The following is a 25,615-nucleotide window of genomic DNA, read 5'->3' as shown; positions in this document are numbered from 1 at the left end:
TAGGATTCTGTGATTCTATAAAGAAGGCTGCCAAACAAGTATATTAACCTTTGCTTCCAGTCCAAGCATTACTTCCTCCCTAAAGCCATGCCTGAGCATTCCAACTGGAAGTGATCTTCTGAACTCAAAGCAATTTCTTGATATCATTCTATGGTACTTTGTGATGTAGTTATTTGTGAGCATGTCTGATCTCCCCTAGAAAGAGATGGCAAGCTCTTTGAGGCCAGGAGCAATGTAGTATTTATTTTAGTCATTGTATCTCTCCCAGTACTTTGGATATACGGCACTCAATAAATCTGTTGAATTAATTGCTTGTGAAAATATTGTATTGTCTACTTCTTTCTACTTCAACAAATATGTATTAAGCCTCCATTATGTACAGCACCTGGTGTTGCAGTGGATAGAGTTTTGGACCTGCACTCAGGAAGATTCATCTTCCTGAGTTCAGATATGGCATCAGACACTTACTGGCTGTGTCCCTGGGCAAGTCACTTAACCCTGTTTGTCTCAATTTCTTTATCTGTAATATGAGCTGGAGAAGGAAATCGCAAACCACTTCAAGTATTTTTGCCAAGAAAACAACAACAACAACAAAATTAAAAAAAAAAACCCTCAAATCAGGTCTCAGAGTCAGACACAAATGAAAACAACTGAACAACAACATATACAGTGCTAGGTAACAATAATAATAATAGCTAGTATTTACATAGTGCCTACTATGTGCCAGATACTATGCAAAGTCCTTTACAAATATCTCATTTCACCCTCACAAAAACCCTGGGAAGTAGGTGCTTTTATTATCCCCATTTTATAGTTGAGGAAACAGAACTAAGCAGAAGTGCCTTGCCCAACGGAAGACACAAACATTGAATAAGCTTAATTGTTGCTTTTTGATGTTAAGCTAATAGAGGCAAAATCCTAGTCTCCAAGTCAATAATTAGACTCACAGCATTTTAGATCTGCGAGGGACCTGGGAGATCCTCCCGCCCAAACCTCTTCTGTACTTCTGGGTAACTATCAACTATGGCCAGAAGTGCTCAAAGTGAAGTGGAGGTGAAAGGTTGCCCGACTCCTTGCCAGCTCCTTCAAGTAATCCGATTCCTCAAGGCAAAGTCTCTAGAGAAGATCTAAGTTCATTAAGTCCAAAGTGTAGTACTTTTGGATGCTTCCTTGAAAACACATGCCATCTAAGCCTTTGAGCTGCAGGAACACACATTTGGAGGTTTTTGTGGGCAGTTGTTTTAAAAACAGTGAGCATTCCTAAGGTATAATTTAAAAGAAGCTGGCTCAGAAAAAAAGCCAAGGCATTTTAGTCACATGGTTTACATCTCTTACTTTCTCGTGCCAACTTCTTTTTTTATTTTAGAAAGAAAAAAAGGGCCAGCCTGAAAGAATTTTTACAACTGTCAGAATAAATATAAGGCTCATGCAACCCTGTAAACTTCATTTCAAGGAGACTGTTTTCCCTTTGTGGTTTTAACTCTTTTTATGAAGAAAGAGCCAGAGAGACAAACCTGGTATACATCCTTACCCTCTGCATCTTTTGCCCTGCCTGCCCAAACACCAGCCAGAGATATACTTTCTAACTATGGAGGGTTACTGATTGGTTCTGGGCCTCTTCTAATTCAGGATGGGTATAAGAGGATGGCCTTGGCCTGAAATGGAAGCATCCTCCATTCCAGGCTGGCTTCAATGCCACCAAAGTGTGAGTCACTATTTTCCGAGAAAAGCCCATCACCCTCCTGCTGATAGGGCTCAAAGGGCCTTATCACTGGAGGTTTTTTGAAGGATTTGAAGGTTGGATGACCACTTATCAAGGATGCTATAAAAAGTGTCACATGAGGCTTGGCTAAATGACCTCTAATATCCTTTCCAACTTTAGGATTCTGTGATTCTATAAAGAAGGCTGCCAAACAAGTATATTAACCTTTGCTTCCTGAACATGAATTCAGCTCTGGGCCATCCTTAGGCCTTTGGGTCTAAATCATTAAGGACAGCCTGCCCAAGGTCAAGAACACTTTGCACATTTCTGTTACTATCACTACCAACCAAATCCACTCTCATATAGGTTTATAAGTTTAATTTAGTCTAAGACCACTTACATAATAAACCCTATAAGGATAATTTGTTCTCTTCTCTAAAAAGAAGTGATCTTCAGGACTAGGTGACTAATACAATAACATATAGGAAAAACTAAATAGAGCGACTTTAAAATTCAAAGCTTAAATTTGGTCCAAAGAGTACTATGCTTCTAAGAAACTAGCCAATGACTCAAAGATAAGCATCACAAAGACACTGAAAAAATAATTTGTAAATAACATATCATTCCATCAGTGTACATTATGGAGGCATTAGTAATGGCAATAAAGAGTCGAAAAGTAGTACCCAAACACACACCTTTTTATTGAACCAGTCTGATATTGATGATCTGTTTAATCAGAAAAAATAAGATTTTATGTAGTAGAAAGAATGCTACTTTTGGAGTAAAAAATAAAACAAGACAAAACATCCTGAATTCTTGTCTTAACTTGACCACTTCACAGCTGTGTGCATTTAAATACAATCTCCTTATGTCTCACTTTTCTCCTCTATAAAATGGGGATAATCCTTGTACTACCTAGGTCACAGGACTACTGAATGGAACAAATGAGATAAAAGTCTTTTTTTCACCATAAGGCCCTATGTCAACAATATTTCAACCCTTCAAAATATCATTTATTTCATCAGTGTAACTATTCCTTCCATCAACGTAAATAGCAGTTTTTCTATACATTCAAAGATGGTTTTATGAGTTGCTGCAGCCAAGTTTTCGGAGAGAAGCCTTTTCACACCTAGATGGGTTGCTTCTCAAATGCATGACACTCCATCTATTGTCAGCCTCAGATTTGATGCCTTTTCATCTTCATAGAAACTGCTAGAGCTTGTACTCTAGGGACACATAGCCTACTAGAGTCACAGCCACACCATAAGGAGGCATACAGAGAAGACTGTAGCAGAGTATGTAAATGTTATTTGTTATTGCAAAAATGACCTGTCATATTGTTCTTATGGAAAGAGAGATAAGTATTATAATGGTCCTTACTTGAATGTGAACTGAATTGAGTGCAGAATTTTGAATTCTCATTTGAAAACAAGGTTTCTTTTTTTTCCTGGTAACATAGCCATACTAACAGCTGCAGAGGGGAAAAGGAACTGTCCCTGCCCTCTGCCACTTCTCCTGTCACTTTAACATTTCCTCCCATTCACCATCAAGCCAATTCACTTGGTTGTTCCAGTTCCTAATAAGTTATGACATCTAGCCAGAAGACCAGTAGCTATATTGAGAACTGATGCCATCAATGCTTTTATACCCCAGGTACCTAAACTTCCATACGTCTCAACACAGCACAGTAAGAATAGACCTTCTTTGATCTAGGCATCGTATTTCTATTAACACAAAGATGCTAGCACTTTTTTGGCTGCCAACTGTTGATGTATATTGGGTTTGTGGTTCAGTAAAATCCCCAGGACTTTTTTCTCCACAGAAATTGCTGTCTAGCCACATATCCCCTTATCCTATACTTGTGCAGTTATTTCATTGAACCTAAAGGCTCAACCAATCAATCAAGAAGCATTTATTAAGCACCTACTTTATGCCAAGTATAAGGCAAGGTGGTAAGGATTCAAAAACAAAAACTAAACAATGCCTGCCTTCTCAGAGTTTATATTCTTCAATAGGGGGATAGAATACAAATAATATATGCAAAATAAATATAAGGTAATTTATGGGGGAAGGCACTAGGGGATGAGGGCTCCCCCTCTGGAAAGACTTCATGAAGGATCAAAGGCTCATAGATCTAGAGTTATAAGGGAACTAAGATCATCTACTCCAACCCCTTCATTTAATAATTTTTTTTCAGATGAGAAATCTGAGGTCTAGAGAAAGAAACTAGTAGCAAAACTTTGTTTAGCACCAAGTTACAGATCCTGAATTATGAACTGTCTGTGTCTAAACTAGATGGTGATTTTGATTAAAAAGATACTTCTCCTCCAAACTACAACCACAAAATTTTCAGAAGGAAATTACTCTTAATTTCACCTATTATAGGGACTATTAAGTAAACAAAATAATGATCTAAATGTGAAAGACAGCTGTTTACCAGTTGTGTTAGCTAAAAACTACCCCTCCAGCTGATTACAAGATTGTTTCTTTTTTGGAGGAATGTTATACCCATGACTTAAGTAAGTGTGTAAGAGTCTTTTCTCCTTTGGTAACTGTCACAGAGGGAGCCAGCAGTTGGAGAGAGAGCTGCTAGTGTTTGCCTGTAACAGTCAATGTGACTAAATCCCTTATTAAAAATGTAATACAAGGGATTTCATTTTCAGTTCAGTTTCTGAGTACAAGGGTCAACTCGTTCTATGCGTCAGCTGGGGGACTGCTGCAAACAAGGAATGAGGGTTGGGGTTAGAAGAGCAGGAAAGGATCTTAGACAAGCAGGGTGGGCCTCCTCTGAATAGAAGGAAGGCCAGATAAGGGGCTGAAGAGCCAGAGTGTTTCTGGAAACTATTCGATCTGCTGGAAAGGAGAGGAAGGAACAGGAACAAAAAGGGAATTTGCACCAAAGAAGCGGAAGGCAAGAGGGAAGCAGCTGTAATAAGCAAATGGAAAGACAGTGAGAAAAAAAGATCTTAGAGCTGAGACTCTGCTCCAGCAGGAAGGTCAAGAACAATGTACAGAAAAGCTGAAAGAAGAAAATACAGAGAGTAACAATATGACTACTCAAAGAAGTATTTTAAATGCCTACATCTTATCAGTGTCAGTGTGGGTCATTTGGTAACATTCTTGCCTCTGGCATTAGGTCATGGGTTCAAGTCCCACATCAGAATTTGACCTCATACCAAGTGCTGATACCCTATTGCAATAAAAGCAGCAGCTCTGAAACATGAGAAGTCTTTCCTGTCTTTGAGACGTAAATTTCATCTTCACATATCCACAATTTGGTCTGATTCTGGTAGAAGGTAAAGGTTACAGGGAAAAAGAGAAAATTCCGCTTGCTCTCTCTGTCTCTGTCTCTCACTCTTGATCTCCCCTATTCCATTTATTTCTTTGTCTCTTTCCCTTTCCTCATTTCTTTTCCCTTTCTTTTACACAAAAGTCCCAGATAGACCAAGGGAAAGGAAAAGAGAAAAAAATGACAAAGTTTTATCTACAATGTATTTGCTGAATTAATAAGTAGCATCTTGTATAAAGAGAATTGGGAAAGAGGAGTTATTTTGTTGAATTTTATAAATTCTCATCAAATCTATAGCCACAGAAACTCTGCACTCACAATCCACATTCCTATTAATACTGAAAGTATAAATGATAATTGAATCCAGATTCTGCCCCTGATTTGCAATGTGATCTTCAGTAAGTCACTTAAGTCACTCCTCTGTGCCTCAGTTTCCTCACCTGTAAAATGAGGGAGTTGAAATAAATGAGCTCTAAGGTACCTCCTATGATTCTTTAAGAGTAAAGGATATTAAGATGGAAAGTTTCACATTCATGGACATCCCACCAAACTTGCACTTGTTAAATACAGAAGATGGTGGTGGGGAAACACTGATTCCCCTCTGACTATAAAGACAAATCTACGTAGTCACCAAGTGGGAGGCAGGGAGATTAGACAAAGAGAAACGTTTTGCAATTAAAAGGAAAAGAGAAGAGATAATGGAATTGAAGAGCTCTCTAGAAAGTTGGATGGCAGGGGGAAGAGAAAAAGAAACAAACCTTAATCTTGATCTACACAGCTCGAGATATTCTTACTTCCCAGCATCCTTTCTTGCGGCTGTCATGTCACCCATTTCCTGGTGAGATTTATTGCTAAATCCAACCCTATCAGGAATCTCTTCAGAAATTTCCTATCTAGTTTGGGACTAAGAGTTGGGAATCGGGGCTTTTAGGTTTCAACTCAAAGTTTTTTTCCAGTGTTCCAAAACAGGTCCAAACTAGAACGATTAGACTGACATCCACAATGCAACCCAGCTTGTCAGAACACAATGGAATTCTACCCTCTCAGGTACTGGTAAAAAGACAGAAAACACAGAAAACAGAATAAGCTACATGGTTAAGGAGCCAAATTGATTTTTAATTGATAGAACAAGTATATAAATGTTTAGCTGTATAGCTGAACTAAGATAATTTGGCAAAAATTAAAGCCAGAAGACCAAATTGTTCCTTCACTATATACTAATGGAGATGCAGAGAAAATACAACACAAATAGTACCAAAATAAAAAGGAGTCCAGCTAAGAAAATTCTCCCACACAGAAATTCCAAAATAAAGATTAAGGTTTGTTATTATTAAGATGGAAAATTGGCTAAGAAGTAAACCCTAAAGTCATGATAAGACTCATTTTTATTCATCAATTCTGTGAGGAAACTGACCACCCAGGCTTAGAATCTATGACAGAAGAAAGAATTCTCTAGACATACACTCTAGATTTTGAAAGAACAGATTTCAAAGTGTTCAGGAAAAGGACAGATAAAGTCCTATGGCCTAAATTTCTACAAGGCAAATTATCTGAGAAGGACTAGGAAGCTCCCAAGAATGAAATTCTGAAAACACAGCAAGAAACAATTCTGATTCAGAAGAAATGAAGAAGTTAGTTTAAAAAGATTAACGTGAAAAAAAAAAAGATTAATGTGCATGCACAAGGAACTCACCAAACAAAAGATGGAAGCAAAGGACAGGTAGCAAGAAATAAATGTAAAAGCAAGCATGGTCCCACAAGAATGTTACAGTTCAGAACAAGCTGATCTTTTGAATCTGCAGAGGAAAATCAGTGACAAAGAAGAGATTGTTATCATGGTGTGTATGTGTATGTGTGTATGTATACATACATGCATTTATATACACATATATACACATACATATACATATATGTGTGTGTATGAGTTCCAAGAAGAGACAGGATGGGAAAACCCCTCAAGCTCAGGGTACTTGAGCCAGTTAAGTCATTTTTTAGTCATGTCCAACTCTTTACTTGGGGTTTTCTGGGCAGAGATAACTGGAATGCGTTGCCAATTCCTTCTCCATCTCATTTTACAGATAAGGAGACTGAGGCAAACAGGGTTAAGTGACTTGTCCAAGGTCACACAGCTAGTAAATGTCTGAGGAAGATGAGTCTTCCTGAGTGCAGGCCCAGTACTACCCATTGTGCCACCTAGCTGCCTCAGACAATGACAACTAATAATGGAAAGCAAGTACAGATGTTCAACTCTTACAATTAACTTCTATTTTCTCTGTAAAAGAGCATTGTTTTTGGACTAGAAAGAACAGAACAGAATAAATGATTGGGAGTTCATACCAAAGATAACCGGAGAGATAATCATATGTCAACTGCCTACCTTATAAGCTCAAACCACTAGAGCCAAATGAATTACATCACAGATACTGAACAGATTGGTCAATGTGGCCGCTGAGCCACTATCAGTGACTTTTGAAAGACTGAGGATACTGAGAGAGGCACCACAGGATTAGAGAAAGAAAAATGTTCCAATTAAAAAAAAAAAAGGAAAGAGAATAGAAACTGCAAAGTCCATAGCAGCAAGCTTGACTGATTCCTGTTCAGAATCCTAGGATGAATTGTTAAGTGACCATCTGAAAAGGGAAGTAGTGACAACAAGTGACAATTATGGGGCAGTGAGGTGGTACAGTGGACAGAGCACTGGCCCTGGAGTCAGGAGGACCCAAGTTCAAATCCGACCTCAGACACATAACACTCATTAACTGTGTGACTCTGGATAAGTCACTTAACCCCAACTCCCTCACCAAAAAAAAAAAAGAAAAGAAAAAGAGACAATTATGTAGCACTTTAAGGATTACAGAGAAATCTGCATATGGTACCTCCTTAGAGCCTCAGACAATCCTTGAGGTTGGTACTATAGATATGAACTGAATTTTACCATTCAGAAACCGAAGTTCAGAAAGACGAAATGTTCAGAGCCATGTTGCTAGTACAACTGTCAATATCTGAACTCAGGTCTCTTTTGACTTTGAATTTAACATTCCATTCACTATGGTTTGCATAGTCAATGTGACTTCATCCAAACTAACATTATTTCCTTTTTTTTCATTATATTTGAATTTATTTTAAACTTAAATACAAAATAAGAAAAGGAAAAAAAATTGCTATGTGCACAGCAGAACATAAGAGAAGATTCAATATAAAGCAATAAATTTCCATTTCAAGAAAACCTATATGATAAATACTACATATTTTCAAAGCTGCCCATCTTTGCTTCCTTGTATATTTTCTTTTGTCCTCTGTTGTGCAGTTTTTACTTTACTTTTCCCTTTCATCCCAAGAAAACTACAATCACACATATATGTATACACATATACATACATATACATAGATATCCATAAACATAAATATATATACACATATGCTCTCAAATGCATATACGTAAGACCGTTTTATGCTTATTTCCACTTGTCATCTGTTTCTCTGTAGGTGGATAGCACCTTCCTTCATAAGTCCAAGCCTTTTCATATTTTCCTAAATCCACCAGCTCATCATTTCCTACACCACAACAATATTCTGATCCAATTACATTCTATCTGGGAAATTGTCTATGAGAGTTTTCCTCCAATTTTCTGCATTCCCTCTATTCTTGGCTATAAAAGTTTTACTTATACAGGAAAATTTTAATTTAAAATAATCAATATTATCCATTTTACACTTCGACACTGCTCTAACCTTATAATATGGTTTAAGGTCTGATACTACTAAATCTAGTTCTTTCACATCCTTTCCCCCTGGTTTCCTTGAAGTTCCCGACCCTCTGCTCTTCCAAATGAACCCTATTCTTATTTTTTCTAACTCAGTAAGACAATTTTTTAATAATTTAATTGGAATGGTATTACATAAATAGATTAGTTAAGTAAAATTGTCATTTTTTATTATATTAGCTTTACCTACCCATATACAATAAATATTACTTCAATTATTTAGATCTAACTTTGTTTGTATAAAAGGTGTTTTGTGTTTATATTTGTATAGTTCCTATGTCTGTTTTGGCAGGTATACTCTCATATTTTTATACTATTTATTTTACATGGTCTAAAACTATCGATTAATATGGCTGACCCATAGTTTCCCTAATTTTCTTTTGATTAAATCTGATTTTAGCTTTAATTTTGTCTGAGATAATGATTACTCTCCTTGCTTTTTTACATAATAAATTCTACTCCTGATCTTTATTTTATGTTTGTGCGTATCTCTCATTTTTATAACATCACCTAAAAGCAATATATTATTGAATTCAAATTTTTAATCTATCAGTTTACATTTTATGGGTAAATTCATCCCATTCACCTTCTAAACTATAATAAGTTGTTGTATATTTTCCTCCTTATTTTCCTCACTACCCTTCTCACTCTATTTCTATCTCTCTATCCTCACTCCTCTACTTTACTTCTACCCACTACCTTGCCCTCCTATTCCTTAACATACCCCCCTTCAAGAATCCTTTCCTTATCTTCTCCCTCCACTCTATCCCCTTACCCTCTATCCCCTTACCCTCTTATTTCTTTCTGAATTCAGGAGACTTTTGTACCCTTCTAAACATATACGTTGTTCCCTCTTTATCCCATTCCTGTTAATCTAAACACCTTTCTATACCCCACCTTATCCAATTCTGTATCCCTCCCTTATTCTCTTCTCCCTTCCTATCCCCTTGCACTCTTATTTCTTTCTGAATTTAGAAGACTTATATACCCTTCTAGTTACATATGTATTGTTCCTTCTTTAACCCATTCCCAATAAGAGTAGGGTTCCAGAACTACCCACCCTCTTCTCCCATCTAATTCCTCTGCATCAGTTCTTCCTCTCCATTATTTCCTTTTTTATAAGTTTTTGATCAGGGGAATATTTGAGGTGAATATATTTTACACAGATTTTAGCAAAGCATTTGAAAAAGTCTATTGTGCTATTCTCATTAAAATGATGGAAAGATGCAGCCTAACACAACTAGGTGGATGCAGAACTAGAGGAATGTCTGGGCTCATTGTGTAGATAGTAATGGTCCAATGTGAGTTTAGAAGGTCATCCCTAGGGAATTATTATCAGCCCTGACTTGGAAAAAGCCATGGATGACATGCTTTTCAAATCTGCAGATGAATCAAGTTGGGAAGAGTAATCCAAAAAGATTTTTATGGCCTAGAACACCAGACCAAATTGAATAAGACAAAACATAACTGGAAGAAATGTAAATGGCTTAAATATTCAAAAACCTAGGTTCCAAAAAAAGCAACTTTACAAGTATAAGATAAAGGAGGCACAGCTAAAAAGTTTAACTGGGGCTTTCAGTAGACTAGATATAAGCTCAGTATGAATCAAGAGTATATAGGATAAACAAAAAAGCTAGTGCCATCTTAGAAAGTCATGGTGTCCAAGGCTAGAGAGGTGAAAATATAGGTCCCACTGTATTTTCCCTGGTCAGACATCTGGAGTATTATGGTTTGTTCTGGGTACCATACAAGAAAGAAACTGATGAACTGGGACCAAGATAACAACCAGGATGCTGAAGGATCTTGATATCATGCAATATGAGAATTTATTTGAAGGAAATGGAAACTTTTAGCCTGAAGGGGAAAACTTAGGGGTGGGGAAAATACATAACAGCTGTCTTCAAATATCGGAAGGACTGTAAAAGCAAGAGGAATTAGGTTTGTTCTACTTGGACCTACAAGGCAGAACTAGAAACTGTGAGCAGAAGTTGAAAATGTACACTTGATGGAAAGAAAGTTTTCCTAACAACAAAAGCTGTCCAAAAGCAGAACAGGTATAGTGTGCGGGTTTTCCCTTCACTGGAGCTATTCAAGTAAAGGCTGGTTTGACCACTTAGATATGTAATAGAGGGTAATCTTGTTCAAATATGAGTTGGACGAGATGTGATTCTATACTGAGAACGCTTGATTACAGAAAGTTCAGCTAAAAAAAGGTCAGTCATGTATCATGGGATCATGTATACGGGGCTAAGAACTATTATGGGGAACACTGTTGGTTCAGGTTCTATGTTGGGACAAAATGAAGCACTTGTACATCACTAAACAGTTAACAAAAAGGGGTTTACTAACAGAGCAGGGATGTCCAAAAAAGATACAAAAGCACTTGGTATCTACAGAAGCAGCTCCCCTTCGCTCCACATGTACACGTAGGGCAGAACGGTCTTTGGACAGCCACCAAGTATAAGGGCACCATCCCACGTGGGTAGAACATTTTATGCCCTATATGAACAAAAAACTGTACAGGGGGTGAGGGAGGAGTGAGGGGACAACTTGAGCCTTGCTCCACCCCTGGGCCCAATCAAGTTCTGGTTTTGTTACCTTTTAGGAAAAATGTGGCTTAACTCAGTTGGGGAATGGGCAGTTAGAGGAGGAAACTCTAGTAAATAGTGGTCCTATTACAACCAGCAAAGAAAAAAAGTACCAAAAGGTACAACTCCTTAAAACTTTTTAACTGAGGAGTTCAGACACTTCTCTTATAAGCAAGTAAATTTTCTGTCAGGCTGTCCTTGATAACTTTAAAGGAATATGTCTATTATCATGCTATTATATCCTTCAAAAAAAGTCTACATAAAATAAGGTAATGTAGGTCCTATTAACTATGGATTTTGTGGATGATTATCATGATTAAGATGATAATAATAGCTAACATTTACATGTGCCAGGGACTGTGCTGAGAGCTTTACAACTACTATGTCATTTTATTCTTACAACAACCCTGGAAGGCAGGTGCTATTACTATCCCCATTTTGCAGATGAGGAAACTGAAGCAAACAAAGGTTATATGACTTGCCCAGAATCACACATCTAGCCCAGAGACTAGATCTGAACTCGGGTCTTCCTCATTCCAGGCTCAGTGCTCTATCCACTGAGCCACCTAGCTTATTAATAGCACATCCCTCGAGAGTCAACCTTTGGCCAAAAAACAGCATCCTTTCCCTGTGGTTCACTTACTACCCAAAGGCTTTTTGCTTCCTGTCATTTCTATTAGGAGTTCCAAATATCCCTATGAGTATTCATTATTAAGTATCTACTATGTTCCAGGACCTGTGCTAAGCACTGAAGATACAAAGACAAAAAACCGACCCTGATTTCAAGGAGCTTATTTTCTACTGAAGAGGCAATTCCAAACAGCATAATTTTCAAGCCCAATTTTCTTTTTTTTTTTCAGGCAATTGGGGTTAAGTGACTTGCCCAGGGTCACACAGCTAGTAAGTGTCAAGTGTTTGGTCTGAGGCTGGATTTGAACTCAGGTCCTCCTGACTTCAGGGCTGGGGCTCTATCCACTGGGCCACCTAGCTGCCCCATCATGCCCAATTTTCACAGTTCTCAAGGCATTTTATCTACACCTGATATGTAATCCACCTACAGCTTGGTTTGCAATAGCCATAAAACACCTGGTTCTCTCCTCTCCCTTCACTTTCTCTCCAGTGGCCATCAAAGCTATAACTCTGGAGAAGCCAGCACTAAGATAATTGCCCAAGGTTGGCAGTAACTCTGGCCTGTTGGTGTGCATGTATCTTACCATACAAGTTCAGCAGAGCCCATATTTAATTTTTTAAAAAGCCTCTTTTAACCAACAGAATATTTTCAGCTTCACAAACTAGAAGGATTTAGACTTGGACTCATTTCTGCTCCAGGTGAAAAGAGCTATTTGAAACCGAGAAGTCAACAAAGTAAAAGCAAAAATGGTTGACCTGTTCACCCTGGAGCAGGAAGCAGTGAAAAGCCAAACTTGTGGGGAGAGTTCACCCAGATCTAAGAGCAACTTTGTTGTGATGGACTGCAGAAAATGGACAACAGATGGCTGAAGCAGTTAAATGTTGAAAAACATAAAGTAATCAGAGTATAAGGGTAAAAATACACACACACACACACACACACACACACACACACACACAGAGTAGAATGTTAACCTCAGAGGTCATACCCTGCGAAACAGAAAACAGTAGATGGCTTTAAAGGGTTCAAGACAGCAAATCATTAAATCACTCCCAATACAATGCAGAAGAGCAAATTCAATTCACATTGTATAAAGGCAACGTATAGAGCCAAAGGCAAAGGACATTATCTTCCAGCCCATACAAGCCTAAATAAGGCTACATCTAAAGCACTGGGCTCAAATTTAGTTGCCTTGTCTTGTTTTTACAAAAGACTTATTGAAGAAGATAAGGTAAATCAGAGGACAGCCACCAGGATGTGGCAATTCACGGCAGTCCAAGCAGAAAGAACTGAAATAATGAGGTTCTGAACATTGCAACAGAGATGGCAATGTGACCTCAGAGTAACACATTAAGCCCTCAAAGTAAGCTAAAGGAAAAACTGTTACAAGGTGACTTGATACTGTGGGCCCATGTGTTTGCACATGAGTTCAAATGCATATGTGTGTGGTAGGAAGGAAAGAAACAGTGGTGAATGCAGAGAGAGTTATAACATCCAGGAATTTAAGTGGAAGGATTTTTTTTGTTTTGTTTTGCTTTGTTTTAATATAGGGCCTGGAGCTAGCTAGCATACATAGAAAGCCTCCAAAGGCAGCACTGGAAGCTGCCAGTATAAACAGTGTCAAAGAGAGTTTAAAGAAGTTGGAGGGGAGGAGGAAAGAGAAAAAAGAACACCCAGGCTGTCCAACCATAGAATGCCCTGTGCTCCTACCAACACAGTCAGAAACTCAAGAACTGTTGTTTGAAATGCAACACTGTAATCACTGTCTGTGGGTTCCATATTTATTCTCTCAGTGATGTCCCAATTGATTTTTTTAATGGGGGGGGGGATGTCATGACTTTTCTCAACCACTGCCTCTGCAAAGTTCCCTTGAGAGCTAAGAAGCCAAGTTGTGCTCTTTCTGTCTTGTACATCCATTGCCACCAGTTAAGGAAACTCCCACAACTGGAATTCAGTTCTTCTTGACCGTACAGGGCCAGACAATGGGGAAGGAGGCTAATTTAAGAAAGCCAGAGTTTCACTTCAAGACCCATTCAATCATTTAGTGACAACGTACAGAATGCAAAGAGACAGTTCGCTTCCACGTCGGCCCACCGAAAAGAATGTTCGCGGATGCTGCTGCTCTGAGGTGGTGGTATCTAACAGCTGGGTTTATGTAGCTCTGCATGGATTCAAGTTGTGAATTTGGGGAAAATAGCCTAATAAACACTTGCTGTGTAAAGCACATTAATCTTAACACATACCACAGAAAGCATATGGAACAACATGCACAAAGGTACTTTTAAGGAGTTTATGCTGAATGGTTTGCCAGTCAGTAATCCAGATATTCTTCCCAAAGGCCTAGGAAGGCCTACACCAAAAATAAACCTCCAATACAGAGTCCTCTACCAATATACAGAGAATGAGAAAATAGCTCTAAATCTTGACCCATCTGACAAACCAACAGCGGGCCTATTGAGCTGTTCTTAAAACTGGATAGAGATGCACCTATTATTTTCAAACATTTAATCAGTTTTTTTAAAAAAATCTCTTTCTTCTAGAATACCCCTGACTCCAAGAGTCTATCATGGAAAGAAATATGGGATGTTTCCCACATCACCTCTTTCTCTTTAGGATCCCTTAAGTCTCAGCAACAGGGCCACCTCCCATACAAGGCTTGTTGTGATATCTATCCCCAGTTGTTAGTGCATGCTCTCCCTCCCAAATTCCTCTGTAGTTCTTTACCTTTTATGTGCTTTGTATCTATTTATCAATGTAGATCCTGCATCATCCCACTAGAAGGTAAGCTTCTTGAAAGCAGGAATTGTGATTATGTATCTCAAACACCTAGCAAAGTGCCTTTTCACATAGTATAGGTGTTTAATAAATGCTTGTTGAATGGAAAGTAGAGCTATATCATACAGTGGTACTGTTTTATTTATAGTATACATGCACATACATATGTGTGTATATGTGCATGTATACATACATATACATATATACATGTGTGTGTATGTGTGTGTATATATAGATATAGATATTGATGTGATTCTGGTCATTTAGGAATCCTATAAAAGCAAGGCACTAACAAGGCACATCATGAATGAGAGGAAAAGAAAACTAACAAAGAACCCTGGCAAGTTATAACCAAGAGCGAAAGTGGAAGTGAAAACAGCTTACCCTATTTCTATCTCTTTCTTTCCTATAGTTAAAACTTCAAAAGACTAATCTCTCTTGCCTTCAATTTCCACAAAAATAAGAAAAAAGTAATTCAATAAATCAAGAGATCCATGACTTCACCAGTGTGAGTGTTCCCTCTACAAATGGAAGTCAAATTCCCTCCACATCTTGGCAGGTGTCCCTCACTGGTTGCAGTGACTAAAAAAATAACTATCATGTGCTGGTCAACTGTCTGGTGAAGGGCCTCTCTTAACTTAGCTAGGTTGGTCATCAGAGGATAGACATAAGGCAAAGGGTATATTATAAGGAGTTAACATGTCTCTTCTATTTATGTCGCAATACATTTGATAGGGGTAGATATACAGTGACATTTTGAAGTCAGATAGGTGTGATCTAGATTTGTGTGGCTCTAGTGAATGTTCTCAACTTTGTGTTACATATGCTTTATGTTCAAATCCCAGAAAGGTTCTGAAGGCAGTGACAGTCCCACCATAACAGCTATGTCTCAGAGAATGCATATTATCTATATTTCCTTCATAGTTTATAAACTAACCCATCATAGCAATAATATCTTTCTAAATTATGTAAGCTATGTATGTATGCTATTTCAGTGTATCTACAATTTTCTATGAAAACACATTTTGAAACTGAGTTTCCTAAGGCTAGATAAAATATACCTACTAACACAACCCCAAGTGCTTGTTTTCCTAAACTAACAAAGACAAACTGCAAACTAGTGTTTCCTCCAAAACTTCTCCTTTCATAATACTGAAATCTAACTCATTGGCACTCCAATAACAAATAATTGTGATACTTGCCAAATTTTGTTTTGAACCTAATACTAGTAAAATATTAAGAAATAAATGACCTCTTTATTTTAAAAGCACTGAAGAAGTCATTATTTAAAGGAAGTCTCTATTTTGTAAAATCTAAGAATCTTTTTGTTAAGTTTAGCTAATTTAAACATTAAGCACCCAGCACATGGAAAGTAGTGTGCTATGTGCTGGGAGTAGAAAGATGAAACAATATTGTCATCATCATCATCATCATCATTATGGTACAGGTTTTCTTGACTCCAAGTCCAACCCTCCAGCCATCAGAAGAGAATGTGATGAAACAAAGGAGAGTTACAACTTGCTCATGGAAAACTTAAATATGACATCACTTCAAGTTGGGGATGAGGAAGGGAGAAATTGAGGAAGCTTTCATGTTGGTGATGCCACTCTAATTGGGTCTTGAAGGAAGAGGACTTCAATAAGCAAGACGAAGTGTGCTCCAGATATAAAAGACAGCCTATGGAAATTCACATAAGCAGGAGAGTACAGGGCTAGATTTAGAAATGGTTATTAGTCCAATTTGGCTGTTACATGAAGTATGTGAATAGGAGCATGATGAAATAAGGCTGCAAAGGTAGGCTGGAAATAGATTGTAGAGGACTTTAAATATCTGGCTCAGGAGATGATGTTTTATCTTATAGGTAATAGTGAGCCACTGCTGATTTTTGAGTGAGAGGAAGGGAGGTGTGACATGGTGGGCCATGTAGGAAGTAGGAAGATAATGTTGGTACCTGTGTGAAAGATAGATTAAAAGTCAAGAACCTATTAGAATAGTCCAGTGGAGAGTTGATGAGGACTTTAATTAAGATGATAGCAATGTAAATGAAAAGGAGGGAATGGATTTGAGAGAAATGTAACAAAGAATCAGTAGGACTTAACTTGAGTGAATATTCACCATCCAGTCTCACTATGTCACAGAATTAAAGAATCTCAGAGTTAGTAAGGATCACATTGGCCATCTTGTCCAACCCATACCTGAACAATAATCCACTCTACAATATCCCCAACAATGGTCATCAAGCCTTCTCTTGAAAACGTTCGGTGAAGAGGAACCTACCACCTAAAGAGGCAATTCATTTCACTTTTATATAGCTATAACTTGGGGGAAAATATTTATATCAAGCATAAATTTGCCTCTTTTCAATTTCTACCTTTGGCTTTTAGTTCTGCCCGGTCCATGGTCAAACAGCACAAGTTCATTCTCTCTTCCACATAACAAGTTCTGAAATACTCAAAACAGCTATCATATGTTTCCTAAGTCTTCTGCTCTTGAGGCTAAATATCCACAGTTCTTTAAAGTGATCCCCATAGGATACAATCTCAAGGCCCTTCATCATCGTAGTTGCCATCTTCTAGACATTGTCGAGCTTATCAACTTTCTTCTAAAAAAAAACCATGGTTCTCAGAACTGAACTCAAAACAATATTCCAGATACAGTCTGACAAAGGCAGATATTATCATTCTATTCTCTCCAAACGTAGCCTAAGATAGCCTTAGCTTTTTTTTTAGCTACCATATCACACTGTTGATTCATATTGAACTTACAATGCACTAAAAACCTTAGATCTATCCTATCTTGTAATGAATTTTTTTTTAATCCAAGAGTAAGGGTTTACATTTATTCCCATTACATTTTATGTTTTAGCTCAAGATCCTGAGTCTTGTGATCCAGTGAGTTCACTATCCCTCCTAGCTTTATTGGCTGCAGTTGGATACTCACGAAACATAAGCCTTTATCCAAGTTATTGATAACTGCACAATGCCAAGCACAGATCAATTTTCTCCAAGCATCAGGAATTTCAGCTACTGGGTTTGCTTAAAACAAGTTACATGTCTAAATATCATCCTCCCTCCAACCCAAGTCACCATACCTCCCCCAAATCCTGCAAAAAAAGAGAATGTCTCTATTCTCTTTGTGTGCCCTTTGAAAGTAACATGTGTGCATGGGTTACCAACATATCAGTTATGAAGAACCTATAGACAGTTTGGTCCTTTGAGAGTCAAAGCTCTCTAAGCCACAGCCATAACAAGACTGTTTTACCTTTCTACTCCCACTCCTACATAATTACACCTAAACTAGCTCTCCATTTACCACAAACACCAGGATCTGTAATAACTCCTCTTGAGTTCTAAGTATACTCTGCTTTGTCATTATCTATTTCCCGATCTTTACTTAGGTCCACCAGCTGTCAAATATTTATTTGGACAAACCTACTAACAATAGCCTAGCATCACCGATCATGCCTTTGGGATTCACCTTCACTTTGCCCTTCCTGAGAATTTGATGCAATTTGCTTGATCATGAATCTGTGATTATCTGAAATCACCATTAAGATAGGTTGCCAGAAATTATAATCCATAAAAGTCACATCCTCTCAACCTCTCATCTAGCACTCACAATAAGGAGAGTTCTGTCTACAATAGTTCAAGTTCCCATCCTCTTGAGGACAGTGAAGTTTCCTTCAATTATTGCCACCTACATGAACAATGTAGGTTTGCCAACAATACTGGCAACAAAGACACACAAAAGTTTTGATCCTTTCCTCTTCCAAACACCACCTGGGTCAACAGAATTGTTGGTTCATAGCCAGGGTCATTCTTTTTTCAGGGGCAATATCTGAGCAAAATAATCTCCCTGGTATCTTTCTGCAAGTGAAAAAGGAGGTCAATGTTTCAATAGTCTAGCCAAAAAGACTGCCCAACATAACCTTGCTGTCAATGTGCAGAACTCGCAAGCCAAGAGTGTCTGCATCTCCCTTCACTGTTAGTTTTACAATCAAACATAGTGTTCCCAGAAGCGATAGATTACTTAAATAATAGCAGCAACTCATATTTCTACAGTACATTAAAAAATGCTTTCTTCACAACAACCCTAAGAGGTAAGCAGTGTAAGTATCATCATCCACATTTTACAGCTGAGGAAACTGAGGCCCAGAGATATGAGGTGACTTGCCTAAGATCAGGGAACTAGTAAGTGGTAAAGTGGAGGCTAGAACCCACATCTTTAGAATCCAAATTCAGAGCTCTTTCCACTACACACTATTAACAGCCCAAAACAAAACTGTATGTCTTTGGATTAAATAAGACACTTGGCATCTGGCTATGTGCCCTTCTATGTCTTCCTTAAGATCAAATCCTAATTTTGAATAGAGAATAGTGTACAAACAAATAAACAAAGTGATCAGTTATTTCAACTGCTTGGTTGACAGTGTAAAGTCTACTTGGCAGGAACAATGCTTAATTTCTACATAACATTGTACTTAAATCACTTTTTAAAAAATGAAGAGAATCCTTCCACCAAAGGAGTCACCAATCACAATGAAGTGTCCAAATTTGTAGCTAAAACAGACATCTGTCATCCAAAACACAGAAAGGAAAACTGTCACATCAGCTTGATGGTGGGATGGACTTGCTATTCTACCTCAAGAAAAAAACAGAGAGAGAAAACATTGTGTAGATACCATCTTCCTTTGATAATCGCTCCCATCCACTCTTGTAAAAGCCATTTGTATTCCATTTTTGACTCAGAAGGTATAAGCACCCTCTTAGAAGTTCTTAGCATTCCCTTCCTTTCTGCGTCTAGCTTTCTTGTCTGTATTCCATTTCAGAAATCTTTTTCAGTTCTTGAAGTATTTCTTTAACATCTATTGTATGACCCTCCCAGTGACAGAGGCCCTGATGCTATAGAAAAGAAATAAAAGATGTAACACTTGAAGAACTTATAAATCAGTAAACATATTCTTTCCCTCTTCTCAAGACATCCTCAATCAATAAACAAACACTTATTAAATGCCTACTATGTGCCAGAAACTGTGTTATCCAAAGGAGATACAAAGATAAAAATGAAACAATGACTGCCTTTATAATCAGTCATGGCAGCTCTTAACTCTTTTTGTGTCATGGACTCCTCTTTGGCCATCTGATAAAGCCTACGGATTCCTTTTCAGAATAATGTCTTTAAATGCATAAAATATATAGCATTATGAAGGAAAGTGATTATACTAGCGTCCCAAAAGTCTTTCTGTGTTTTTAAACTAAGTTTTAATAGTTTAAAAGTGTATTAAGACTTTTAGGATACTCTATATTGAAATAGTCATGAAAAAAGGTTTTTTTTTAAGGTTCAGAAAAACCACGTCAAAAACCCTTGGGCTGTCATTTCTTTATATCTCCTCCTACTCTCACTTTCTATTTAACTCTAAAAGTGGTTCCTTTTAGGAATTTTGAAATGGTTATATGCATGAGAAATTACTTCATTTCACTGAAAAAGAAAAGAAAATTTAAAAGCCTGCTTACCATGACCCAATTGGTTGGGCCACATTTAGTCAAATCTAGAATTTCCTGAGACTAAAGCAGAACTTCAAAAAGTGGGGAATTAGTGCTTTGGGAGCATCAAAGAGAAAGAAGATAACAGATTCTGAGATATTATGGAGACTAAAGACAGTGACAGTAACAGAAAGGACACTGGATTTGGAATCAGAGGACCTGGGTTTAAATCCCAGTTCTATTCTTTAGAACCTGTGTGATTTTGGGTAAACTCCATCTAGCAACAGTCCATCAGGGAATCAAGGTCTGCATGGGCATCTTGCCATCTGTCCTACTCCAACTCTCTGTTCCTCTACTCCCTCCTTTCTACTTCTTGCTCTGGGAACATCAATCATTGCTCCTGGAAAGAGTATGGTTTCAATGGCCTTGTGGCTCCAATCACAATCCCTATATCTCCCTAAACTAAAGATCCCTGCCTTGGAAAACATCGTACACAGTAACAGCAAAATTGTGTGATGACCAACTTTGATAGACTTAGCTCTTCTCGGCAATGCAAGGATCTGAGACAATTCCAAAAGACTCATGATGGCAAATGCTATCCACATCCAGAGAAAGAACTATGGAGTCTGAATGCAGTTTGAAGCATATTATTTTTCCTTTTTTCTTCCTGTTTTTTTTTCTCATGGTTTTTCCCTTTGGTTCTAATTCTTTACAAGATGACTAATGTGGAAATATGTTTAATATGATTCTACATGTATGGCCTATATCATATTGCATGCCATCTTGGGGAGAGGGGAGGTGAAGGGCAGGGAGAAAATTTAAAATTCAAAATCTTATAAAAGTGAATGTTGAAAACTATAAATAAATAAGTAAATATTTTTTTAAAATCCCTTCCTTACCACTCCTGAAATATGCTATCAAGCACTTCTGTATTTTTAGCCCCAAAGCCAAAATAAAAATCATTTTCTCTCTTAACACAATACCTTGCACATAATAAGCACTTAATAAATGCTTTTTAATTCATTCATTCATTCAATTCATTTCTCCTCTCAGGGTCATGGTTTAATTCATCTATAAAATGACCAAATAATCTAAGATCTCTTATAGCTCAAAATCCTGTATCTATGACCACTTGTCAGGAATGTTGTAGAAGGTATTTGGGGTCAGATATAGGTTAGACTGGACAACCTCTGAGATCCCTTCCAACACAAGATTTTGTAAAAGCTCTAAGCAATTTTTAAGCATTGGGAGCAACAAAATACAGATACTATGAGAGGGAAAGCACGCTTTCTTCCATCAGTTTGAGCAATTTTTCTGTGTCCCTCACTCTTCTAGGCAAAAATCTGCTGTCATATCCAGACGTAAACTCTGGATTGTATGTGTGTGTGTGTGTGTGTGTGTGTGTGTGTGTGTGTGTGTGTTCACAGGCAATGTGGAATATTAGAGGTGGGAGGTGTAGGACCATTGGAGAGGGGAAGGTGAACCAACAGACAGAGTAGGAAGTAATAATAAATGACTGAGGAGATCTATTTAAACCACAGCCCCCAAGCATCTGTTTGGAGGAATGCCTAGTTAGCCTTTCCTCCCTTGCAACATGATTCAGTCATTTACTGCTATTGTATTTGGCTAAAAACTAAAAGTGCAACCCAAGCAAGATGAACAATGTCATTAGAGAGGAATAACCCTGTATCAGAAAACGGAATGGCTTTTTTTGAAGGCAGCTGTGATTATTCAGTAGTTATGATTCGTTTCGAAATAACCAGGGTGACCGAGCCACACCATGTTTAAAAAATATATGAGCCAACAATAAGATGATGACTGCTCCAAACTCCAGTTCTGCATTTCCTGCCAGAATTGCTGATGAGGTGCATAACTAATTTTAAAATGGCATCTCAGTTTAGATACCCATTAAATTAAACCCAAGTTTCATTTACTAAGTTCAGTGACTTCTGGCACCTAAGGAGTGGTATGGCTGATTTAAGTAGTGCTTAGGATGTCCCCAACTTTAGCAGAAGGAAAAGCACAGAAAATCAATGTCAGCAATTACATATTGAGGAAATGGTTCTTAGATGTCCTTCTTTAACCCCATGTGTGGGGCTTTGGGGGGAGGCGAGGAGGGGGAAACAAGGCCACATGGCTCCCCTATTCCTAAGAGGAGGCCTTGAGTAATTTTTGTTTCCTCTCCTGTCCCTCATATGTTTCCCCTTCCCCCAAAACTTTTCAGGTCACCCTTGATTACTGTTTAATACATTCTGAGGCTTTCTGAAAGACCAAAGAATACAGAGATACACAAACGACACATTTAATACTTAAACAATACAGGTCTTGAACTGAGTGTGGTATGGTGGGAAACGAACTGTTATTTGGATCCAGAAGACATGAGTTTGAACCTTAGCTCTGACATTTGCCATCTGTATGACCTTGGGCAAGTCACCTCCTTTCTCTGGACTTTGGTTGATCTATAAAACTAGGGGGTTGAACAACATGATCCCTGTTTGCTTCCCTTCCTATCACCTGTGATGTTGTTAGGCTTTATCAAGAACAAGGCCAGGTAAAATTACACCTGATCGACATGGCAAAACTCTGCTCCTTCCAGGGGACTTCACCCACCACTCAATCTTCCATCAAGTCCATCATGTCACCTTTCTACTCTAAGATCATTTTGCTTGTATCTCCCAGGTCATGGGTCCCTTTCTTTTCTCAGAATGAGATACTTACCCAAACCTGTCACTAACTTGAGAGATGACACTCTCTGACTCTCCCCCCCCCCCCCATTCTGGATGAGTCAAATGATTTCTGGTTGTAAAGCTAAACAGAAGTGACATGACTTACCACATATTTTAGAGTTTCAATAGGAAAAGAAACTTATTTCTGGAAAGCAAAACCTCTCAAAAGCCCAGCACCCCACATATGCAGTTTGAAGGCAATGGAAAGGCATTTGCTTCCATCCCTACAGAAAGCCTGTCACTCACTGAGGATAGATCGGTTTGACATGGTCTGTTCTCCTGGCACTCTGTGTACAGTACTTGAAAATACAGGAGGAGGATAGGAGGGTTCTATTGCGGGGGGAAGGGCAGGGTAAGGGACAGAGGGATGCTATGTGGGCAAAGTTTGCTTCTCTCTCCTGTTTCAAGCCCCACTATCTTTCCTTGTTACTTTGTGGCACTGTTCTCCACCAATCTGTTTGCCTTCAATCTCAAGGGAGTTCTAAGAGGTTTTGAATTATTAACAAGCCCAGGGAAGGAGCTTTTGAAAATACCAAGCACAAAACCAGACCTGTTTTCTGCAGTCCAGTAGGGGAAAAAAAAAAACAAAAAACTTGGTTTGTTGTCAGTTTCCTTTCTATGGGAAAAGTCAGCCTTTGCTAAATAATAATGATATTCACAGAAGGACAGAGACTTGGAATCCACACGGGGCTGCTGCAAAGTTCCCAAAGCTTCTGCGGCTTCCACTGGAACAGTGTTACTCACCCCTAGCCATCGTGCTCCTTTATTGGCAGCCTGTTGGATTTGGACTCTTTTGAGGGTGACATGGTAAACAGCTCCTTCCTCTACCTCTTCACCCCAGTCCTGAATCGAGCTCTGCCAGGGAAGGGAGAAAAACAAAAAGAGAGAAAGGGGAGAGAAAAAAAAGAGTGCTTTTCTTCCTCTCTCTAACCACAATGCGTCCAGCTGCTGTGCTGCTTACAACTGTGTCCCCCTCAGCACTCAAGGCTCAAGATGGGCTGTTCAAAATAAATCTAACAATCAGGGCAACTCACTGCACATTGAGATAGAGGGAATGCCCAGATTTACTTGGCAGGCTGCCTTTTTCTATGGTATCAGGATACCCGGACTTTTCCATTTAGTTATTTTTCCTAGACTCTCACATATTTTAAATAGTTTAAAAAAAAAACTTTTTCCCCCTGAAGAAAGAGATTTGGGTTGGATTAGCCAGCTTTTTTCACACATACACACAACTACCACCACCATCACCACCCCCACCCCCAAGTTAAAGGGAAAAAGTCACTGGAAGATTGTACTTTTTAAAATGTCTCACTTATTTAAACTCAAAAGCAAACAAGTGTCTAAAATGCGAAGTTTTCGTTCCATTGAAAAGGAATTACTCTGTTCCACCACCTCCCTTTAAAATTTTGGAATTTCAAAAGTTAAAGGCACTGGAAAGTTTTATTTATATCAGATAATCTGGCAAGTGAGAAAAAGGCATCACATCATCATGCACTTGCAACTAAAACATTTTCTGAAATGATTCCCGGATTTGCTGTGTCCCCAACTAAACCCAAGTTTCATATTAAAGAGCCCTGTGCCAGAGAAAGGGGAAAAGGAAAAACAAAAAACCTGGATTCACCCAGACGCCGCTAACTTTGTTTTCCCTTTTCTGAAAAGTTTCCCTTCGCTGCCACATATCTCACACACACACACACACTCACACTCACTCACTCACTCATACACACTCACGAGACAATTGCTGGGGAGATAAGCATCATTTAAGGGCAGCATACACCCTGAGAGTCAAGAATCTGGAACTCTCCTGCCGATAGCCCTTCGAGAAGCTGCACGCAAATGTGGGATCAGATGGCTCAGTTCACTCCAAGACAGTCCAAACAACTACTAGAGGAAATAAAAAGTGGGGGCCTGGGGGTGGGGTGGGGTGGGATGGAGGAGATTCCCCACCAGAGCAGTCTTTAGAGACGTCAGAAAGTTCTAATTACCATTTTAGCTTTCCAAAGCAATTTCATTCTCAGTTTTGTCTTCAGTATATGGACGCTGCATGATGAATCCTGATCGGAAGCAAAAGTCGCTCTTTTCCCCCCTCTTCTTGCAAACCTTCTTTCAGCCTTTTCCTCCTCGCAGGCAGGCGTGCGCGCACACACACGCACACACACACACACACACACACACACACACACTGCCGCTGCCGCTGCTCTCTGCCACCCTCTCTCTTGCTCGGATTCTGCTGCAGTCAATTCATGTCCACAAAGAACTGAGCAAGGAGAGGGAGCGAGAGAGAGCAGAGAAAGACTCCTCCCCACACCACTTTGTGATGTAAGGTTTTCCTGTTTATGCTTATGAACTTACTCTCCCTTTCTTAAATTCCATATACAAAGTCCCAATGAGACAGTTTCTCCAGCTTCCGAACCTTCCAAAGGCTATCGCACCAAAACAGACCTCTTAAGTTTATCTGGGTTCCCGATGGTCACCAGGTGCCAAAATAGAAATGAGTGTGTGTGTGTGTGTGTGTGTGTGTGTGTGTGTGTGTCCGTGTTTTTCCCCTCCCTTGGCTAAAAGAGACAAAGAGAGGGGGAGTGGTGAATGGGGAGGAGGATTAGTAAAAGTTCTATTATCTGCCTGTGAAGACTTCTACGAATAATTAAATCCGAGAG

The 25,615-nt window shown here is 38.6% G+C and overlaps 1 protein-coding gene across 4 annotated transcripts in view; it reads right to left on the bottom strand.

The window, feature by feature from the left end:
• The window catches only part of RGL1 (ral guanine nucleotide dissociation stimulator like 1), a 211,609-nt gene that overhangs the window by 140,338 nt on the left and 45,656 nt on the right, over nucleotides 1–25,615 (bottom strand). For 2 of the 4 annotated variants that reach the window (XR_003569639.1, XM_027868471.1), the window contains exons 1-2: nucleotides 24,690–24,809; nucleotides 23,703–23,813 (exon numbers count right to left, since the gene is read on the bottom strand). Coding sequence is in view for 3 of the 4 variants with exons in the window: in XM_027868471.1 (XP_027724272.1) it covers nucleotides 23,703–23,813; nucleotides 24,690–24,731 (153 nt within the window). In the remaining variant the exon portion in view is untranslated. Of the gene's footprint in view, nucleotides 1–23,702; nucleotides 23,814–24,689; nucleotides 24,810–24,943; nucleotides 25,207–25,615 lie in introns of those variants that run through there. The other 2 variants (XM_027868472.1, XM_027868474.1) reach the window with 2 other exon arrangements.

This window comes from Vombatus ursinus, unplaced genomic scaffold, assembly GCF_900497805.2.
Source record: "Vombatus ursinus unplaced genomic scaffold, bare-nosed wombat genome assembly UNPS02014789.1, whole genome shotgun sequence".
Taxonomy (NCBI): Eukaryota; Metazoa; Chordata; class Mammalia; order Diprotodontia; family Vombatidae; genus Vombatus; species Vombatus ursinus.
Note: the sequence above shows the minus strand (reverse complement) of the source record. Positions and strands in the feature narration are given on the sequence as shown.